At 51.8% G+C, this 16,112-nt stretch overlaps 5 protein-coding genes across 5 annotated transcripts; 2 read left to right on the plus strand and 3 right to left on the minus strand.

The window, feature by feature from the left end:
• Nucleotides 1–1,957: 1,957 nt before the first annotated feature.
• On the minus strand, nucleotides 1,958–3,189 carry J4E92_001739 (uncharacterized protein; the record flags this gene model as incomplete). Its single annotated transcript, XM_051493150.1, has 3 exons — nucleotides 1,958–2,879; nucleotides 2,931–2,999; nucleotides 3,044–3,189. The coding sequence occupies 3 exons, from the start codon at nucleotides 3,187–3,189 to the stop codon at nucleotides 1,958–1,960; spliced, it is 1,137 nt and encodes a 378-aa protein (XP_051356381.1).
• Nucleotides 3,190–3,534: 345 nt separating this feature from the next.
• On the plus strand, nucleotides 3,535–6,546 carry J4E92_001740 (uncharacterized protein; the record flags this gene model as incomplete). Its single annotated transcript, XM_051493151.1, has 2 exons — nucleotides 3,535–5,024; nucleotides 5,175–6,546. The coding sequence occupies 2 exons, from the start codon at nucleotides 3,535–3,537 to the stop codon at nucleotides 6,544–6,546; spliced, it is 2,862 nt and encodes a 953-aa protein (XP_051356382.1).
• A 2,046-nt stretch (nucleotides 6,547–8,592) lies between these two features.
• Nucleotides 8,593–9,041, plus strand: J4E92_001741 (uncharacterized protein; the record flags this gene model as incomplete). The annotated part of the gene is made up of 2 exons (XM_051493152.1): nucleotides 8,593–8,851; nucleotides 8,914–9,041. The coding sequence occupies 2 exons, from the start codon at nucleotides 8,593–8,595 to the stop codon at nucleotides 9,039–9,041; spliced, it is 387 nt and encodes a 128-aa protein (XP_051356383.1).
• A 324-nt stretch (nucleotides 9,042–9,365) lies between these two features.
• J4E92_001742 (uncharacterized protein) lies at nucleotides 9,366–12,660 on the minus strand (the record flags this gene model as incomplete). The annotated part of the gene is made up of 2 exons (XM_051493153.1): nucleotides 9,366–9,888; nucleotides 9,953–12,660. 2 exons carry the CDS (start codon nucleotides 12,658–12,660, stop codon nucleotides 9,366–9,368), a joined length of 3,231 nt encoding a protein of 1,076 aa, XP_051356384.1.
• A 453-nt stretch (nucleotides 12,661–13,113) lies between these two features.
• J4E92_001743 (uncharacterized protein) lies at nucleotides 13,114–16,019 on the minus strand (the record flags this gene model as incomplete). The annotated part of the gene is made up of 2 exons (XM_051493154.1): nucleotides 13,114–15,792; nucleotides 15,843–16,019. 2 exons carry the CDS (start codon nucleotides 16,017–16,019, stop codon nucleotides 13,114–13,116), a joined length of 2,856 nt encoding a protein of 951 aa, XP_051356385.1.
• Nucleotides 16,020–16,112: the final 93 nt, after the last annotated feature.

Raw genomic sequence — 16,112 nt, forward strand, 5'->3', positions numbered from 1 at the left:
TCTACAGCAAAGCTTCATTGGTCATATCGTGGCTGGGCCCCGCGGATGAGGATAGTGAGCAAGCCATACCACTCATGCGGCGCCTCAACAAACTGCAATGTTTCGACGATATGCAAGAGGATCAGCAATGCTCAACATACACAGACTTCGTGGAAAAGGCGTTGGAACAAGACGACAAAACAAAAGTCAGCTTGATCCCTGCCGAAAAACTTGAAAGCTTGACTCGTTTTCTCGCAAGAAAGTATTTCTTTCGTTGCTGGGTACTTCAGGAAGTCATGCTTGCTCGACACATCCGTATGTTGTGTGGTACGGACATCTTGGACTTTCCAGAACTTCAAAGAGTCGCGCTACTGGTTGCATGGATCAAGAAGCATCGATTTCACGAAAAGGTTGGGCAAGCACTGACTCTCCCCATCAAAAACAATCGTCACTACGACCATGAAAAGGCCATTCTGGAGCTATTCCACAATCGGTGGCGATTACTAAACCCGCCTACAACGCAAGAGAAGACATTGCCTTTTACTTTTCAGCAAATCCTGACTTTGGCCCGCATGACCGGGTGCGAAAATCCCAAAGACAAGGTCTTTGCATTGTTAGGCATAGTACCTCGCGGGGCTTTTGGGCTAACTGCCGATTACAGTAAGAGCCCAGAGCAGGTTTATATCGAAGCGCTGCGTTGTCTCATTGATGAGACGAAGAATCTCAACTGCCTGAGTTGGGTTACCGACCTATCCGTACGAAAGTTTTCAGGATTTCCAACTTGGGTCGGAGAGTTCGAAGACAAGGCCTTACAATCAGAGCTTGCCTCCGCAAGCGTGGGCTACAATGCCACCTCAGGGTCGAGATTGGACGCCTTGATGATTGTGCCTACGGATGACCGCGTGCTCGGAGCTCGTGGGTTCAAAATTGACTGTATTGTGGAGCTTGCCGGATCATGGGCATGGCACGGAAAGCGCTTGCAATTCGATCCTCGGTGGAGCGCGCTTACACTAAACCTTCCGAAATTTTATCGGTCTACAGGACAAACACGATGCGAGGCATTAACCACCACACTGGTCGCCAATGACGTTGGTCATTTGCCTCTTGACCACCAACCCGACATGGACCGTTTCAAACACGTGGTGAAGCGACTAACGTGCGCTTCGGTCGTCCGCTGTCTCCATCGCTTGCTCTACTACCCCGATAATAAAGAGACGACAACGGGTTACGAAAGTATAGCTTCTCCAATCCTCCGCGACATAGACATGCTCTCCGAAGGCGATAGTTCTGGCTTCGCGATATCTCGGGCTGATGTCCGACATACGGAGCAGCAAAGCTGCACTTGCGGAGCGAACCTGACACAAATGGATACCAGCCGCACATATCTGCGCCGTCCTTCATGCAATTCCAAATGTCCTTACATCGCCGATTTCCATCGCCCAGATACCTCTCTGTCTTCCATCAGCGATCGCATAGCCCGCCTCGGGCCCACAGCTAGCGAGGCAGAAATTGAGCGTGACTGGCAAGACCACAAATTCGGTGGCGCAATCAATAGAAATGGTCAATTTCGGCGCTTGGCTAGGACCAAAAATGGCTTCTTGGGTCTGGTGCCGACTAGCTGTGAAGCTGGGGACGTAGTTTGGCTACTGCAGGGTGCCAATGTTCCTTATGTCTTAAGGGAATCAAATCGGCACGTTTCCGATGGAGATGCGAGAAGAGCATGGGAGGTGATGGGCGATGCATATGTACATGGGGCTATGCAAGGAGAGGTGTGGAAAGATGTCAAAGATCAGCTCGTGGATATCGAGCTGGTGTGACCATTTCGAATGCACTATACGACTACACACCAACGCCTTGCGTCACGCCGAAACACATGCTTTACTTCCCACCAACGGAAACCATGACCCGGCTCAGGAACCCCGGAAGTCGTTAACATTTCCTGGTATCATCAGCACAACAACCAATCATGGCACAAGAATCACTTACCGTAATGGGTTGAGCCTCCATTACCCGTACCGATAGTCTGACTTCCGTAGTTGGCCAAGGCACCTTGATCGTTGTTCCCAATGTGGCTGACGCCGCCTCTCTGCATACTAGGGTCGCTGTCATCTTTACGTTGCTTCTTCGCCAACTCGATCATTCGCAGCAGCTCCGCCAGTACGTTCTTGTACGTTTGGTCCTCCTTGCTCGAGAACTTGGTCATGTCGATATGGTTCGCATCCACCTCCACTGAACCCTCGAAAACGGGCGGAGCAGCCGAGTGAACTGGAACGACGACATCTTTGATGCTGGCCAAGGGTAGTGTCTCGTAGAAGCAGCGCACCTGTATGGCGCAATCTTCTTTCATGCGCTTGACAAGCAACCGATGGAAGTGGTTCTGGAGTTCATTGAGCTGCGGGTTCTGGCTCTGCAACTCGTTGAGCATCGAAGTGTTGACTTGCTGAAAGGTGCAGACGCGAACGATTTTGGCGAGGAAAGAGGCTACATCAGCCGACTTCGAGCCACAATGAGGCGTACCCATGAAAACGATGCCGCGTGTATCATCTACCAAAGGAGCGATACTGTCGACATTGGAGTCTTGCGAATTGAGAAGGGCTTTCTTAGCTACTATACCTCCCATGCTATGAGCGACGAAAAGGATCGGGCGATCAAGGACACCAACTCGGAGGCTTGCTAGCTCTGAGCAGAGTTTCTCCGCGTGCTGCGTTGGGTTTGCAATCGATACGACATTCAGCGCCTTGATCGTTGCTGCGGCATAGCCCCATGTGATGATGCGCGCGTCGGGTAGATCGATGGGAAGCAGGTCCTTGGGCCAGAAGCAGGGTGTTCGTTCGGCATCCGCCGTACGCTCTGTCCAGGTTCCTGTTCGATCTCCACCGAGACCATGGATGAGGACGATACTGTCAGGAATTAGCAGGCTTTCTGGCAGTGGCGGCGCCTTCAGCACTTACTCCACTGTAGCCTTATCGGGGTCGTTCAGCACCAGCGGCCCGTAAGCCTTAGCTGCTTCGGTTGGCATACTGTATCGTCAGAGCTGTATCGAATGAACAGCAGTGTCACTTACCTTGTCTCTATTGTTGACGATAACACCAATGCTTGCTCAGTGGGTGCTGGCGCCGCCGAAATGTCTCGCTCACCGCCGCGGAGATCTACGCGGCCTGTAGTTGATTCGCGTTTCGAGAAGAACTTGCGCATTGTCTCTCCTTCCATTATTGCGGGATTCGGACAAGTATACATCCAAGACTGGCAGCAATCAACGGATCAACACAGATACGACAACTGGCATATCGATGGCTTGATGGTTTTGCAAACTCAGGCTGATGTCGCAAGCACGATTGCCGAAGTTCCGTGATCAGACGGAAGCACACTTTGCTATGGTCACACAACGGTCGCCTGCAGCTTTCGGTCTGTCTTGGAACGTGACCGAGAAACAGCAAACAATTGCTTTCTTACCACATATCCAATATCTACTCACGTCAGAACTCCCAGAGAAGGTGATATCGTGGCTGGAATATGGGGCCAACGCATTCATCTGCCTTAACTGGCGATAATACGATGGGTTCGACACTCAATCAAGGAAACATTCACGCCGGAGGCAATCTTCACTTTGGAAACGTCAACACCTTCTTAGGGAACACTGGAGAGAAGAAACCCTACAGAGATTGTCTGCACCAGCTTCTCAGTACTCTTTCCGGTGACCCGCGGGACTACAAAGACGATCTCATCACCCTGAACGGGCGATGGTTGAAAGGCACGTGTCAATGGATCTTACACACAAAAGAGTTCGCAGAATGGAACGATTCGGACCCACCGCGACTGCTCTGGATCACCGGTGGTCCCGGCAAAGGGAAGACCATGCTTGCACATTTCCTTGTCGAACACTGCGAAACAACGCACGCTCATAAACCAGATCGCCAAATGGTCATCTACTTCTTCTGCGGGGCACAGGATGGGCGGAATTCCGGGCCCTCGATATTGCGAGGCCTTGTCTATCAGATGCTCATGATCAACGAAGCAACCTTTCGTCATATCCAGGATCCATTCTCCAATCATGGGAAATCGTTGTTTGAAGATGATCGATTCGAGGCCCTGTGGAAAGTGTTCAATTCAATGATCCGAGATTCAACCCTGGACTCCGTTACCTGCATTATGGATGGTTTGGACGAGTGTGTCGAAGAAGCGCTTACTCCGTTTTTGACCAAGATTCGCGATGTCTTCGCCCCTACAACACCTGATCTTTCGAAGAATCAGTCAACAAAACTCAAAGGTATCGCCATCAGCAGAAATTATCCAGAGTCATTTGAGATATTCCTGGATACGTTTCCTCGACTGCGCATTGACGTGTCACATAACGTCGAGATCAGCAAGGACGTTGGAAACTACATCGACGATCGGATGAAACTGCTGGCCTGCGCTGAACACAAGAAGCCCAAACTCGGTCAACTGCGCTCGAAAGTCCGACAAAGGCTCGTAGACGGCGCGGATGGAAGTTACCTATGGGTCAAATTCGCGATCAAGTCACTAGAGAGTGTCATATGCCCTGAGCTCGAGGAGGCTATTACCGAATTCCCACGAGGTCTCGACGATGTTTATACCAGGATACTACGCGCGCTACCAGACCGTCAGAAAGATAAGGTATTCGAGATCATACGCTGGGTGACAACAGCATATCGCCCCCTGACGCTACTTGAGATCGGGACGGCTCTAGAGTTATCACCTGCCGACGATCAAGACCTCGAAGACGCTACTGCAGATTTCGTGAGGTGTGCAAGAGATCTACTTCTTGTATCAGAGGCAAAGGAAGTCATGCTTGTGCACGCATCATTCCGCGACTTTCTTGTCCAGATTGACGATGAATCGGTCCCTGAATATTTGATCAAGCCTCGCATGTCGCACTGGAAGCTCGCCAACCGGACTTTTGAATATGCAGCCGACATAAGGGCTAGAATGACAAGGCCTACCACCGTCTTCCCGCATCTGGTGCAAGTCAGATCAAGAAGGAATCCTTTGATAGGATACTCCTGCCAGTATGGGTTCCAGCACCTGTCTGCATCGTTGATGGTGAAATCAGAAAATGAAAGCCACCCATTATTAGATGAGGATGACTCTGCGCGTCAGTTTTGGATATGGGCACATGTGGAGACGAGTGCTCATAAATACTTTTGGTACGATATCGGACTTCTTCACTTAGCAAGTCTACTGGGGCAGATCAAATTGGTGAGATACTGTCTGGAGCATCGTCGAATTGACGTTAACGTACGGGACGTACGCAACCGGACTCCGATCTTCTACGCCGTGCTTTCCGGAAGTGCCGAGACGGTCAAACATCTACTATCTCATGGCGCGGATCCAAACTTGGAGGACGTTGTAGGTCAGCAGCCTATTCACATCGCGTGTGGGCTCGGCAATCCGGCTATTGTAGACGCACTTCTCTCTTCGAAAGCCAATCCAAACGCCCTCACGATTAAGCTTCCACACAAGCCTTTCGTTCATGGCCTCATCCATGAGAAAAGTACCACCAGGAGTAACGATGATTCGTTTTCGGCTGACATATCCTACGATTTTGGTGAGAAAGGCCTGACACGAATGAGTGCCACCAATCCTGGTACCGGTTACAAGGACGATGACTTCGACAGAGCTGATGTTACACCGCTACATTTTGCAGCTCATCATGGTTATACTCGACTCGTTGGAATGCTACTACGACATGGTGCCAAACCGAACTTGAAGGATCAACTAGGACGCACAGCCCTGCACTGTATGCCTATGTGGCTGTGGCGGATTAATGAAAAAGGACAATTTCAGGGAGCTAGTGAAGGGGTAGAAATGCTGATCAAGGCAGGCACGGACACACTTGCCTTGGACTTGGACGGCAACACTGCTTTTCATAAGATCTTCGAATCTCCTGAAAGAGCCAATTTTGGACCACGACTGGAGGTTTTGAACACATTCCTACGTTATGAGTTTCCTATCGATGCACCCACGGGGTCAAGCACTACTGGGAGCCTTGGGGGAGTCACTGCCTTGCAATTGGCCTGCGAGTCAAGTCCATCGGATGTCGTTATTGAACTGGTGAAACTTGGAGCCGACGCGAACCACCAAGATAACCATGGTCAGACAGCTTTACATCATGTTTCAAATCGGAAAACGATCGACGACTTATACATGCATGAGGTGCCGAAGGTAGTTGCCTATCTGCTCGCCAAGATGTCTGGAGTGGCTATTGTGGCTCGAGACAACGATGGACGTAGCGCATGTGACGTGGGATTAGAGACAGACAAGGTAGTGGAGGATCAACTAGAGCGCAAAAAAGGGTCCGGTCGTATTCCTTACGATATTGACAACTATGAGGCGAGGCTTAAGGGTAAGAAGATAGGCACCGATGCCTTGAAGGGCGCGATCGACTACATCCAAGCTGATTGGACGCCAGATCAAAAGAGTGAGTTCTTGGGTTTTGTACGCAGTCTTGGAGGAGGAGAATCAGGTGAGGATATTGCTTCGATCATTTTGAGACAGAGACGGGAGTATCGCGAGGCCGCGGAGGCCGCGGAGGCCGCGGAGGCCTAGGCGCAAGTGTGGGCCACCCTCGAGGTATGCCTAGTCAATGTGAATTGCATGAGGTTGAAATGGTGAAGGACATTGCTCAAATTATCAAAGCAGCTTCTTAAACTTCGCACATGACTTCAGTCGCATTCCTTCACGATTGCCCCGCCACTGAAGCATGACTAAGCAGCAAGGTGGCCTCGCTTCCAAATCTACCGCATGGTCCTTCATCTCCCACCTCACCACGCTAAGTCAATCTTGTATCTAAAGCAACTAAACTCTAGGCTCCTGGCGTGTCGCAATCCATCCGCTGTTGTTTTCCACCATACTCGATTATGGGGCGACGGGTACAAAGTCTGCAGTGGAAAGGTGTCTTGAAGCCACCTCATGTTCCTCCGGCGTCACCGGGCATGATGCTCACATCTCGACCAACAAAAGTCCGTGGTACGAATTCATCGGTTTGCGTTAGCATCTCCGAGCTGCAGTTTCGAAGCGAGGAAGTTCGTGGGCCAGTCCTGCATCGCATCGCATTTAGCCTATAGTTACGGGGTGGCAACATCTGATCTGAGTGGTAAAATACTACAATGGCACTTGCTACGCCTGGTGCTCGGATACTAACGTACGTCATTGAAGCGACCATTTTGATTTACAAAGGAGGTGCAGATGAGATCGTGTCTCAATGATCGGTCTCAATCCGCATCGTGGCCTCCCTACTACAGTTCATCTACACCTACCTGCACCACCTCCTGCGGGCCATCGTTCGCGCTTAGCCCATCTCACCAACATCGCTTCCGTACGGCTCACCAAGGAACCTAGCGCTTCCGCTACCATGCGGCCCCTTCGGAAAGCCTAGACCTTGTCAGCGGCACGGGACGTCCAGCCTCGCAGGATCGCCTACCAGGGTAGCAGACCAGGTTCATACGAGAAAAGAAACATATCATCGATTCGATGGCTGGTGTCAGGCAAACGAACGTCAGAACTTCTGCTTGGAAATGCAGGCTGGTCACATCACTTGCATGTCAGCTTCACTCGGAATACGCCACATCCAGTGACAGGTCGGGTTATGCTTACGGGAGATCGAGCAACACATTGGATCGGAGAGCTCACAGCCTTTTCTTAGCAATGAGAACGTCGGTTTCCGCAAACCCAGCGTCTGCACCTTATCTACGTACTCATACGTTTCTCGCAAAGCATCTCGCTGCGAAGACTGTGATAGCATCAAGGAATACAAGATCCACATATCCGACGATGCGGTGCAGCAGGATCATGCAGACGATGCATACCCTTTCATCCTCCTCAACCTTAGCGGCTCCCATCTGCATACTGTTGTATTACCTCCAACAGGTACGAGTCGACCCGACGATCCGTCCGACTCATCGCGGCCTTAATCCGGATGCTGTTACGTGTTCGCAATTGGTGTTGCGCTTTCTGAGTGAGCTGAGCAGTAGCATGTACCTATAGGTCACACAACTATTGCACAGTAAGATGCGCTAAGGATGATACGGTCTACCCACGAGGGTGAATCAGCCTTCTAGAAGAGAATGAGGAACAAGTTTGGCTCACCACCAACACGATTGACTACTGGCGGTGAGGCGAAAGTGTGCATCCCAAGCTCTCAACAGCATCGCGAAAGCATCAGCCTAGTCGCATAGGTGTTGGAAATAACGCCTCTTTTGGCCTGGAGCCAGACCTCCCAGAATCCTATCCAGTGGACGACCAATGATCTCTCGCAGGGTCGGATGTGGGAGCTTGATGCACCATGATACCTGCGCCGTAGGCCGACATCGCCAGACGTCAGCCCTCGTATCTGTTCACACCAACATCTTCAAGAGATCCATAGGCCATGCAAACTTCGTTGAGACGTCCGTGCGAAGAGGCATCCTTCGTGTCAGCAGAGGTAGGCTAACGAAACTTTGAGAACAGCTAGGCATACCTTGCCCAGGAAATGAGCCTCACGACAAAGCATAAATATTACAGCATCTACCCATCAAATAGTCTGCATCACAACAGTATCATTAACACCTTCCACTACACTTCGCTCAAGCAAACCAACCACACAACCTCTTCAAAATGCAGTTCACAACCACCATCGCCCTCCTCATCGCTGCCGTCAGCGTCAACGCTGCCCCAACGGAGATGAGCAAGCGCCTCGACACCATCCCCCTCAAGTTCTACTCTGGTCCAGGCTGCAACAGCGGCATCGCCGTGACGACCGCGTACATCCCCGCCGATGGCTCCTGCTTCCCTACCTCGCCCATCTTCAGCGGAAACACAGACTCCGCGTTGATCCTCCCTACCGACTTGCCGGCGCTGCCTGCTGGTTGCACCCGTGAGTTACCTTGAATGAAGCAATTGGTTTCGGGATGATGAGAACTAATCTGATCGTGTTAGTCGTTGCATACTCTGACAACACTTGCTCGAGCGTCAACAGCATCGTCTACGACGTCACCGGTCGTTGCGGTACATTCGGACCTAACAAGCCCATCTTCTCCGCGAGGGCTGTTGGTACTTGCCAGTAAATTCTTGCTCAAACTTGAGGACGATACGGCGAGCGTTTCTGCGAGAATGGTTTGGTGCTCTCTGGTCAATGTTCGGATTTCTCGAGTCAGCGGCGCCGGGTCCAACACTCCGATGCCCGCTGACGAGAGAGAGGTGATGTGGTGTAACACGGTTGGCGATGATGTCTTCTCATCGCTCTTTAGCTAGATTCTTCGTATGGATGGGGACGCCCCCTGTTATTATTACACTTTTGTCATAACCAACGTTGCCCAGCCTTATATACAATCGTGTGAATCTCTTTCCCCTTACCAAATATTACAAAAGCTGTACAATCTATAACATGTCTAATCCTGCTTCCTCGAACTCCTCTTAACAAGCGTGTCATCCGAACTCGCAGCATCCTTCGTGCTAACGACATGGAATGAGAAGTCCAACTCGCCCACCAACCCCTTGACGGCCTTCAACAACCGTTCAATATCCATGTGTATACATCTCGTACTTATACTCATGACCGCAAACGCCGCGTAACCTGGCTCGGCGATGTGTCTCAAGCTCAAGATCTCTGGGTCTACCATTTCTAGTTTCCGGCTGAGCTGCCCACCTGGTGGGGCGTGTAGATAAGGAGGCAAGGGCTGAGCGTTTGTGACGCTGGAAGAGAGCATTGCGAGTAATGAGGTAATCTCATGCGAAGTTACTTTCGCGGAGAGGATGACGCGGCGGAAGTCGTTGAACCATTGCGCGGAGTGGTGGTCGGGGAAAGCGGCTTCTTCTGTTTCGGGGGATGTGGGATCGGCGGATTGGTGGTTAAGGGAGGGGTGGGTGAAGGCTTGGGAGGCGTAGCCTAGGAGGGCCGTGTAGTTTACGATGCTGATGTGTTTTGTTAGTCATGCTCAATCCATTGCAGTGCTGCATTGTTGGGGGTAATGCGTACTTCTCGACGTAACCAATGATTTTCTCGTACTCTTCTTTGGGAAACTTGCCTCCAAGTGGGAACTCCCACTTGACAAATCCGGCATGCATTTTCAGCCCTTGCAGGGTGAGCATCTGTTTGGCGAAGACCTTATTCCGAGCCTTGACGAGCTGGTAGCCTGGACTCTCTTTGTCAGTCTCTTCGTCGCCGCCTAGCTCACCGCGGATGCGGCCCATGACCTGTTCGTGCATGATGCTGTACATATTTGCGGAAAGGTATAGCGCGCCACCAAGTTTCTGTCGGAGCGCAGAGTGCTCGGTGATAGGGTAGGGAAATATAGTCCAGAAGAAGGCGACAGCTAGACCACCCACTACGGTGGCAAGACGGTAGGGGCCGAGTGTATAGATCGGGTATGCAGGCTGACCTGTTGTAGCTGTTGCGGCTTGTTCTCCGATCTTGCGCACTTGTAGTTCATAACCGACTATCATAGTAGCAGTGACCACACTGATCATTCCAACGATGACGAGGTCCATTCGTTTCAACGGGATGTAGAAGCCGATTGCGACGAAGAACCAAAGGAAAACCAGGATACCCGCAGTCTGTTGCCCAGGAATGTACCAAATGAGCCAGGCTACGATCATTGCGACGGCGGTACCTGCGATCCTGAGTATGAACTGGAAAATTGATTGACCAGCTGTCGGGGTCATAGAGATAGCCACCATGATCAGGGCCCAGACCAAGCGCTGCTCGACGAAAAACTGTTGTGTTGGACGGAGGAAAGCGACGACGGCTATACTCATCGTCGCACACGCAGCGCGGAAACCAAAAGCCGACTCATCACTTCGCAGGAAACGTGAGATGCCACGTACACCATTGCCGAACTTCTGCCACGCGTTTGTAGGTGGCAAATGCTCGGGATCTTTTTTCTCTTTATATGCTTCGCCCATATAAACAGTGGTGTTGCTCCTGTCGAAACCAGCAACTGTCGTCTCGTCGTCGGAGGTGGAGTCCTGGCTCGCGAAGATGCTCTTCGCCCATTTCTTGAAGCGCCGTCCACCAGGCCAGATAAATTTGCTTTTCAAAGTCGCCTGATCGCGCTCATCTGCGAATTTGACAAATTCGATCACGGACCGACTTATGGAGTTGAGTAGGAACATGACGTAGAGTACCATGAAGAGCTGTCGTTGATCCCGGTTTCGTGTGGTGATGCTTGGCATGAGCTTCAGAGTTTCTTCGTCAAGTGCTGATGGAGACGAGAAGTAATCGTCGCGAAGCTTGATGCCCTTGGTTTCGACCCAATGGCGCAAAGTAGGTTCCTTCCTGCTGAAGAAGGCGTCAGCTTGCTTCTGCATGTACTCTGCGAAGCCAGGTTCTCCTGGTTTGATAGCGTCACCCTTCGCTTCAGCGTCGTCCTGGTTTTGGCCCTTCTTCTTTTTCGGCGGCTTGGCCAGCTGTAATTTGAACATGACGTGTGCAAGTCCATCATCGAGCGCCTGGAAAATATTGTTGAACGGCTCATGAACAAATTGAAACATGTCGTTCCATTCCTGAACGGTTTGCCTTCTGATCTCCTCGTCATGTTCGTCTTCTTGTCCATCCCAGTGGTTGATTTCAGCCGCCCGCTCGAAAAGATCCATCACGGAGCCGAGACCCAAAATTGGAAGCATGATTGCCCGCAGATTCTTGAACATGCCCTCGAGGTCGTCTGGCGTCAGTTTTCCATAAGCGATCTCTCTTTTTGCAAACGGTAGGTCCGCGGTAAGCTTGCCGTGCAACGCCTGCAGTGAACCAGTCATCTTCTTGATGGCCGCTACTTCCGGCCTGGGTTTCGCCTTCTTCTTCCCATCTCCGTCCTCTGGCACGTACTTTTCGCCGAACATGTCGCTTGTTTCCAGGCTGTGGATGTAGTTCTTGTGTGCGCCGAGAGTCCCTCGCAACAAGCCAATGTATCCCGCTGCTTCCTTCATCACCACCTTACGCGATGTGACAGGAACGATGAATAGAGCCACTCCGGTTGCGATCGCGAAACCAGTCAAGAATGCCACTAGAAGTCTTTTGATGAAGGACTCGCATTGTGGTACTGTTTGAAACAAGAAGCCATTAGTCGCTGCAACATTAACCTGAATTGCGTAGATTATCGCTGGAAATGCCAGTTGCGGAAACTTCGCCTTCATAGCATTAATGACATAGATTTGGAAGAAAAGCCACACTCCAAGGACTGCCGACTGCGAAGAGTTGTAACGTTGTGGTGGCGCTCCAGGTACAGTCGTATGTTGTCGTGCTTTGACTCCCGTCCAAACCATGAGCATGGCGAGAGCCGAACCAACACAGGTCGCCAACACGTTCATCGTCATCGTCTGAATGAACTTTGCGCGCGGCATGATACAGAATCCCAGGATACTGATGATAGCCGTGAGGTAGCCCAAAGTAGTGAAATATTGCGCAACGGGCGTCGCCTGATACATCGCAAGGCAAATTGTTGGGGGCAGTGCCGCCTTGCCCATCATCATGAGCGTGCCCGGATCGAGACCGAGTTTAGTCCACGCTGCTTTGAGTTTTGACGGCTTCTTCTCTTTCTTTTCTCCATCTGTTCTGTCCTCCGTGAGTGTCGCATCTTGGTGGTAATCGTTCGACTGCCCCTGCTCGCCGCGTGGTGATTCCCCTGCTGTATTCGTGGAATCCACCTCTTCCTTATCCGCAACATTCCGGCCCGTCGCGGTAGACGCCATTGTGGCGCTGTGAGTTCAATCGACTACCCAGGTAGATGAGCAGGTAGCGAGAGATGAATTGAGCAACAGTTAAGACATTATTGAGCGTCCTTCAGGGCTAGATCTCCCAACGAATCCCCATAGGGGCCACCGATCCTCCGCACCCTAAAGTTGCGCCGCGTTCGGTATTTTTCACGCGCGCGGTCGACGTCATGGTCCGTGATGTGAGTGGCCAAGCAGCGCGCTAGGACAGATCTAAAGTTTAGCCACAGGGACATCCCAGCCATTCGGGCCTTCGGTCAGGTTATCATCCGCTTGTAATTGCAATGTCGCAATGTCGGGATGCGGCATGGGCACACGAAGGTTTATCAGATTCGTCCGGTCTATCTGTATTGGTAACGCCGAAAAGAATATGCTTGGTAGTTCGTACGATCTGTGGTATATGCTGCTATATACAAACTTCAAAAGCAATGCCTATACAACAATGCGCTCGAAGCTGTACTTCGGCACGCGTTTACTGATCAGCATACCCATTTCTCTCTTGCTTCGCGGCTCCTTCTTTCCTCCCTTGCCGCTCTTCATCTTCTCCACGCCCTGGTCTGCCTTGGCTCCAAGCGGCAGCATAGGCAAATCTTCCTCTCCACTAAGCTTGCTCGCGACACCAAATGGTTTGCCTTGTACCTCCAAAGTCTTGTTAGAGGGCTTCTTCGATGTCGGTACAGTGGAAGCGTAGCGTAGGAACTCTGAAAGTAGACCACGTATGAAGTGAGCTTCGAAGAAACCACTCAGTGCTACAGATGCATCCCGGTTTAACGATTTGAGCATGTCTTCTCCGGTTTCCGAGGCGGAGACTGTGCCGACAGAAGCCAACCAAGCTCCTGCGCCAATGGCGTCGAGAGTGGTAGAGAGAAGAGAAGCAATGATGGCGACTGCATGGTCGTCAGGGTCATCGCCTGAGTTCTCAGCATGAGGCGACTCTGTCTCTACAAAGCCCAGTGGCGAAGACCACCCACCGTTCTTCAACTCCAGATGCAGAAGGCGAATCAGCGATTCGAGGTCTCGCCGCGGCAACATTGAGCGAAGAGTTGCACTCACTATTGGTGCTGAGAAGGTATGGAGCCGGATCAGAGCGGGTCGCAGTGTGTGGCTGCGCGTCAACAGACCATGGTCAAGCACCGACAAGGCATGATCGATTTCGTGCGAGGCTGCTTCGAGCTCAGTGGCAAAGTCCAGGTCCATGTCGTCGTCTGATGGATTGGTGCCATTCGTCAAAAGCTTAGTTGCTTCATTGTCCTTTGGCTCGTCATCTATACTTTGGATAAGAAGCTTAATAGCTTGAACGACCTCACCCACTGGGAGGAACTGAGTGTGATTGAGTACCGCCGAGAGGATGTGCAGATCGGGATCGTATTCGACCAAAGCCTTGACGATATCCCCATCCACGATAGCAGAAGCTGACTGCATTTTCTCGTTTGTTCCATCGAAAAGGGATCGGCGGATGGACTCCTTGGTAAGATGTCCAATCTGTAGAAGCCACTGGAAAACGTTGGGTGGGAAGAAGCCGACCCTCAACTGTCCTTGGGATTCCTCTTCGGTGGCATCTACCCAATAGAAAATCTTGCTCAATGCGTATAGTGCATACTGACGGTATTGCTGTCGTTGGTGGCCAGGAATGGTTTTGGGAATTGTCCATCTGGGCAGGTCGTCCTTAGAAGTTTCATCGTCGAGTTTGTCAACGACCATGGCATCCTCGTCAGGAAGACTTGGGCCCCCTCCGTTCGTCAAGGGTCCGCCGTTTATCTCATTCTCATGCTTCTGAGCTGCATCGGCAGACTCAATTTCAATACCCAGGTCTGTCGCAAAGGATCGCTCGAACTTTGCAATCTTACCCCGTGTGGCATATTTGTTGAGCTTCCATTTCTGCTCCTGCCATTTCTGAGCGTCGCCTGTACTGAGAGTCGATTCTGGTGCGATTCCCTTACCAAGAGCGTCGATAAGAAGAGTACCTTCGGTCTTGGTCCGTTTGCGCGATCCTGCTCCACCATACTGCATACCAAATATCTCGTCCTCTCGAGCAGCAACAATCAGTCCGGTGTCGGCGTAGTACGCCACGAGGCTGCATGGTGAAACCTTCTGTTCGTCACTCTCGGGCTGCGTGTGCTTCCTGTTCTTCGATGGGCTAAGAGACTCTGATGTGGATGGACTAGGGCTCATGGATTGCACAGCTTGCATAGAGTTGTACTTGACATCGAACACTCGGCATGTATTTCGCGACGTGGTGAAGATGACATCTTGGGAAGTTCTGAGGAAAGAGTCGACAGCCGACCCGGGAAGCGCAAATTCCGACTGGAGCTTTGGTACGGTTCCAGACAAGTCGTAAGATAGCAGACTTCCGCTTGCGAAAATGTGAAGGGCCCCACTGGAAGGGTATAGAGCGGCCTGAGATGTAGGAGCCCGTGCGGCTGAGGCCTTTGGTTGCGGTAGGTCCAACGATACTAGGTGTTTCAGGGGCGAGAGCTGGTTCGTAGTAAGGTCGGCGGATCTTGGCTGTACTTGAACAAGGGTGAGTGCCCTCGTTTTGTCTGCTTTACGTTCCACGATGCAGAGAACTTGAACAAGGTCGAGAAGATCCGAGGTTTCGTCTGGAGTGGGTTCCAAGATGGTAGCGATGTCTTGTCGGCTTCGCAGGAGCCCTCGTATGACCGACCTGGCACTGGCGAGCGTAATATGCTCGATATCCACATCGGTACCTCTGGACGGAAGGAGGACCTTCAAATTTACGGCCCACCTGACATCCTGGAGATCGGCCGACAGAGACATGACATCTCCATTGTCGAAAGTCGCCAGTATGTCGTGCGTCGCATCATTAGCTGAGCCGCCAGGTGCGACAGGGAGCGAGTCGAGTGTCGAGATGCGCGCAACATCGGAGGGCGTATACGAGGTCTTGCTGGTCTCGGTGTGGTCGCCAGATGATTTATCGTGGAAGCACACGAGTGAGGGCTTCTCGGCCGGTGACGACGCGGCTAGGGAGACGTAGGTAAAGCGTTGTGTCGAAGTCTTCGAGGAGCCCTTGCGATAGATCGAGTATGGGGCGGCCGCGAAGGTTGCGCTCGGCGGTAGCGCATAGGAAGTGACGAGTTGAGGATTTTGGAGCTGGAAAAGAGTTGAGCGCATATCCCGTGTCGCAATAAAAAAGCACCTACGCTGTATATGGACACACCCTCTCCATCGACACCGACAGCGATCTCGGTGCGCTTCCTCTTCTTTATGCCGCTAATGCTGCATACTCCAGCAGCGTGAACATGGCCGTTGGTGGAGCCGATGGGCCTGGACAGCGAGGCCAAAGTGAATGGAGCGCCAATCGGTTGGTCGAACGACATGATGTTTGCCAGACCCGAGTGTCGATTAAGCTGAGGTCTGCGTGAACCGTCGGGTGAGGCGCGTGCTTTGGTTGCGCGGTCGAGTGTCTGTCG

Source organism: Alternaria infectoria (assembly GCF_024043175.1).
Source record: "Alternaria infectoria strain BMP 0036 chromosome Unknown scaffold_2, whole genome shotgun sequence".
In the NCBI taxonomy this organism is placed as follows: domain Eukaryota; kingdom Fungi; phylum Ascomycota; class Dothideomycetes; order Pleosporales; family Pleosporaceae; genus Alternaria; species Alternaria infectoria.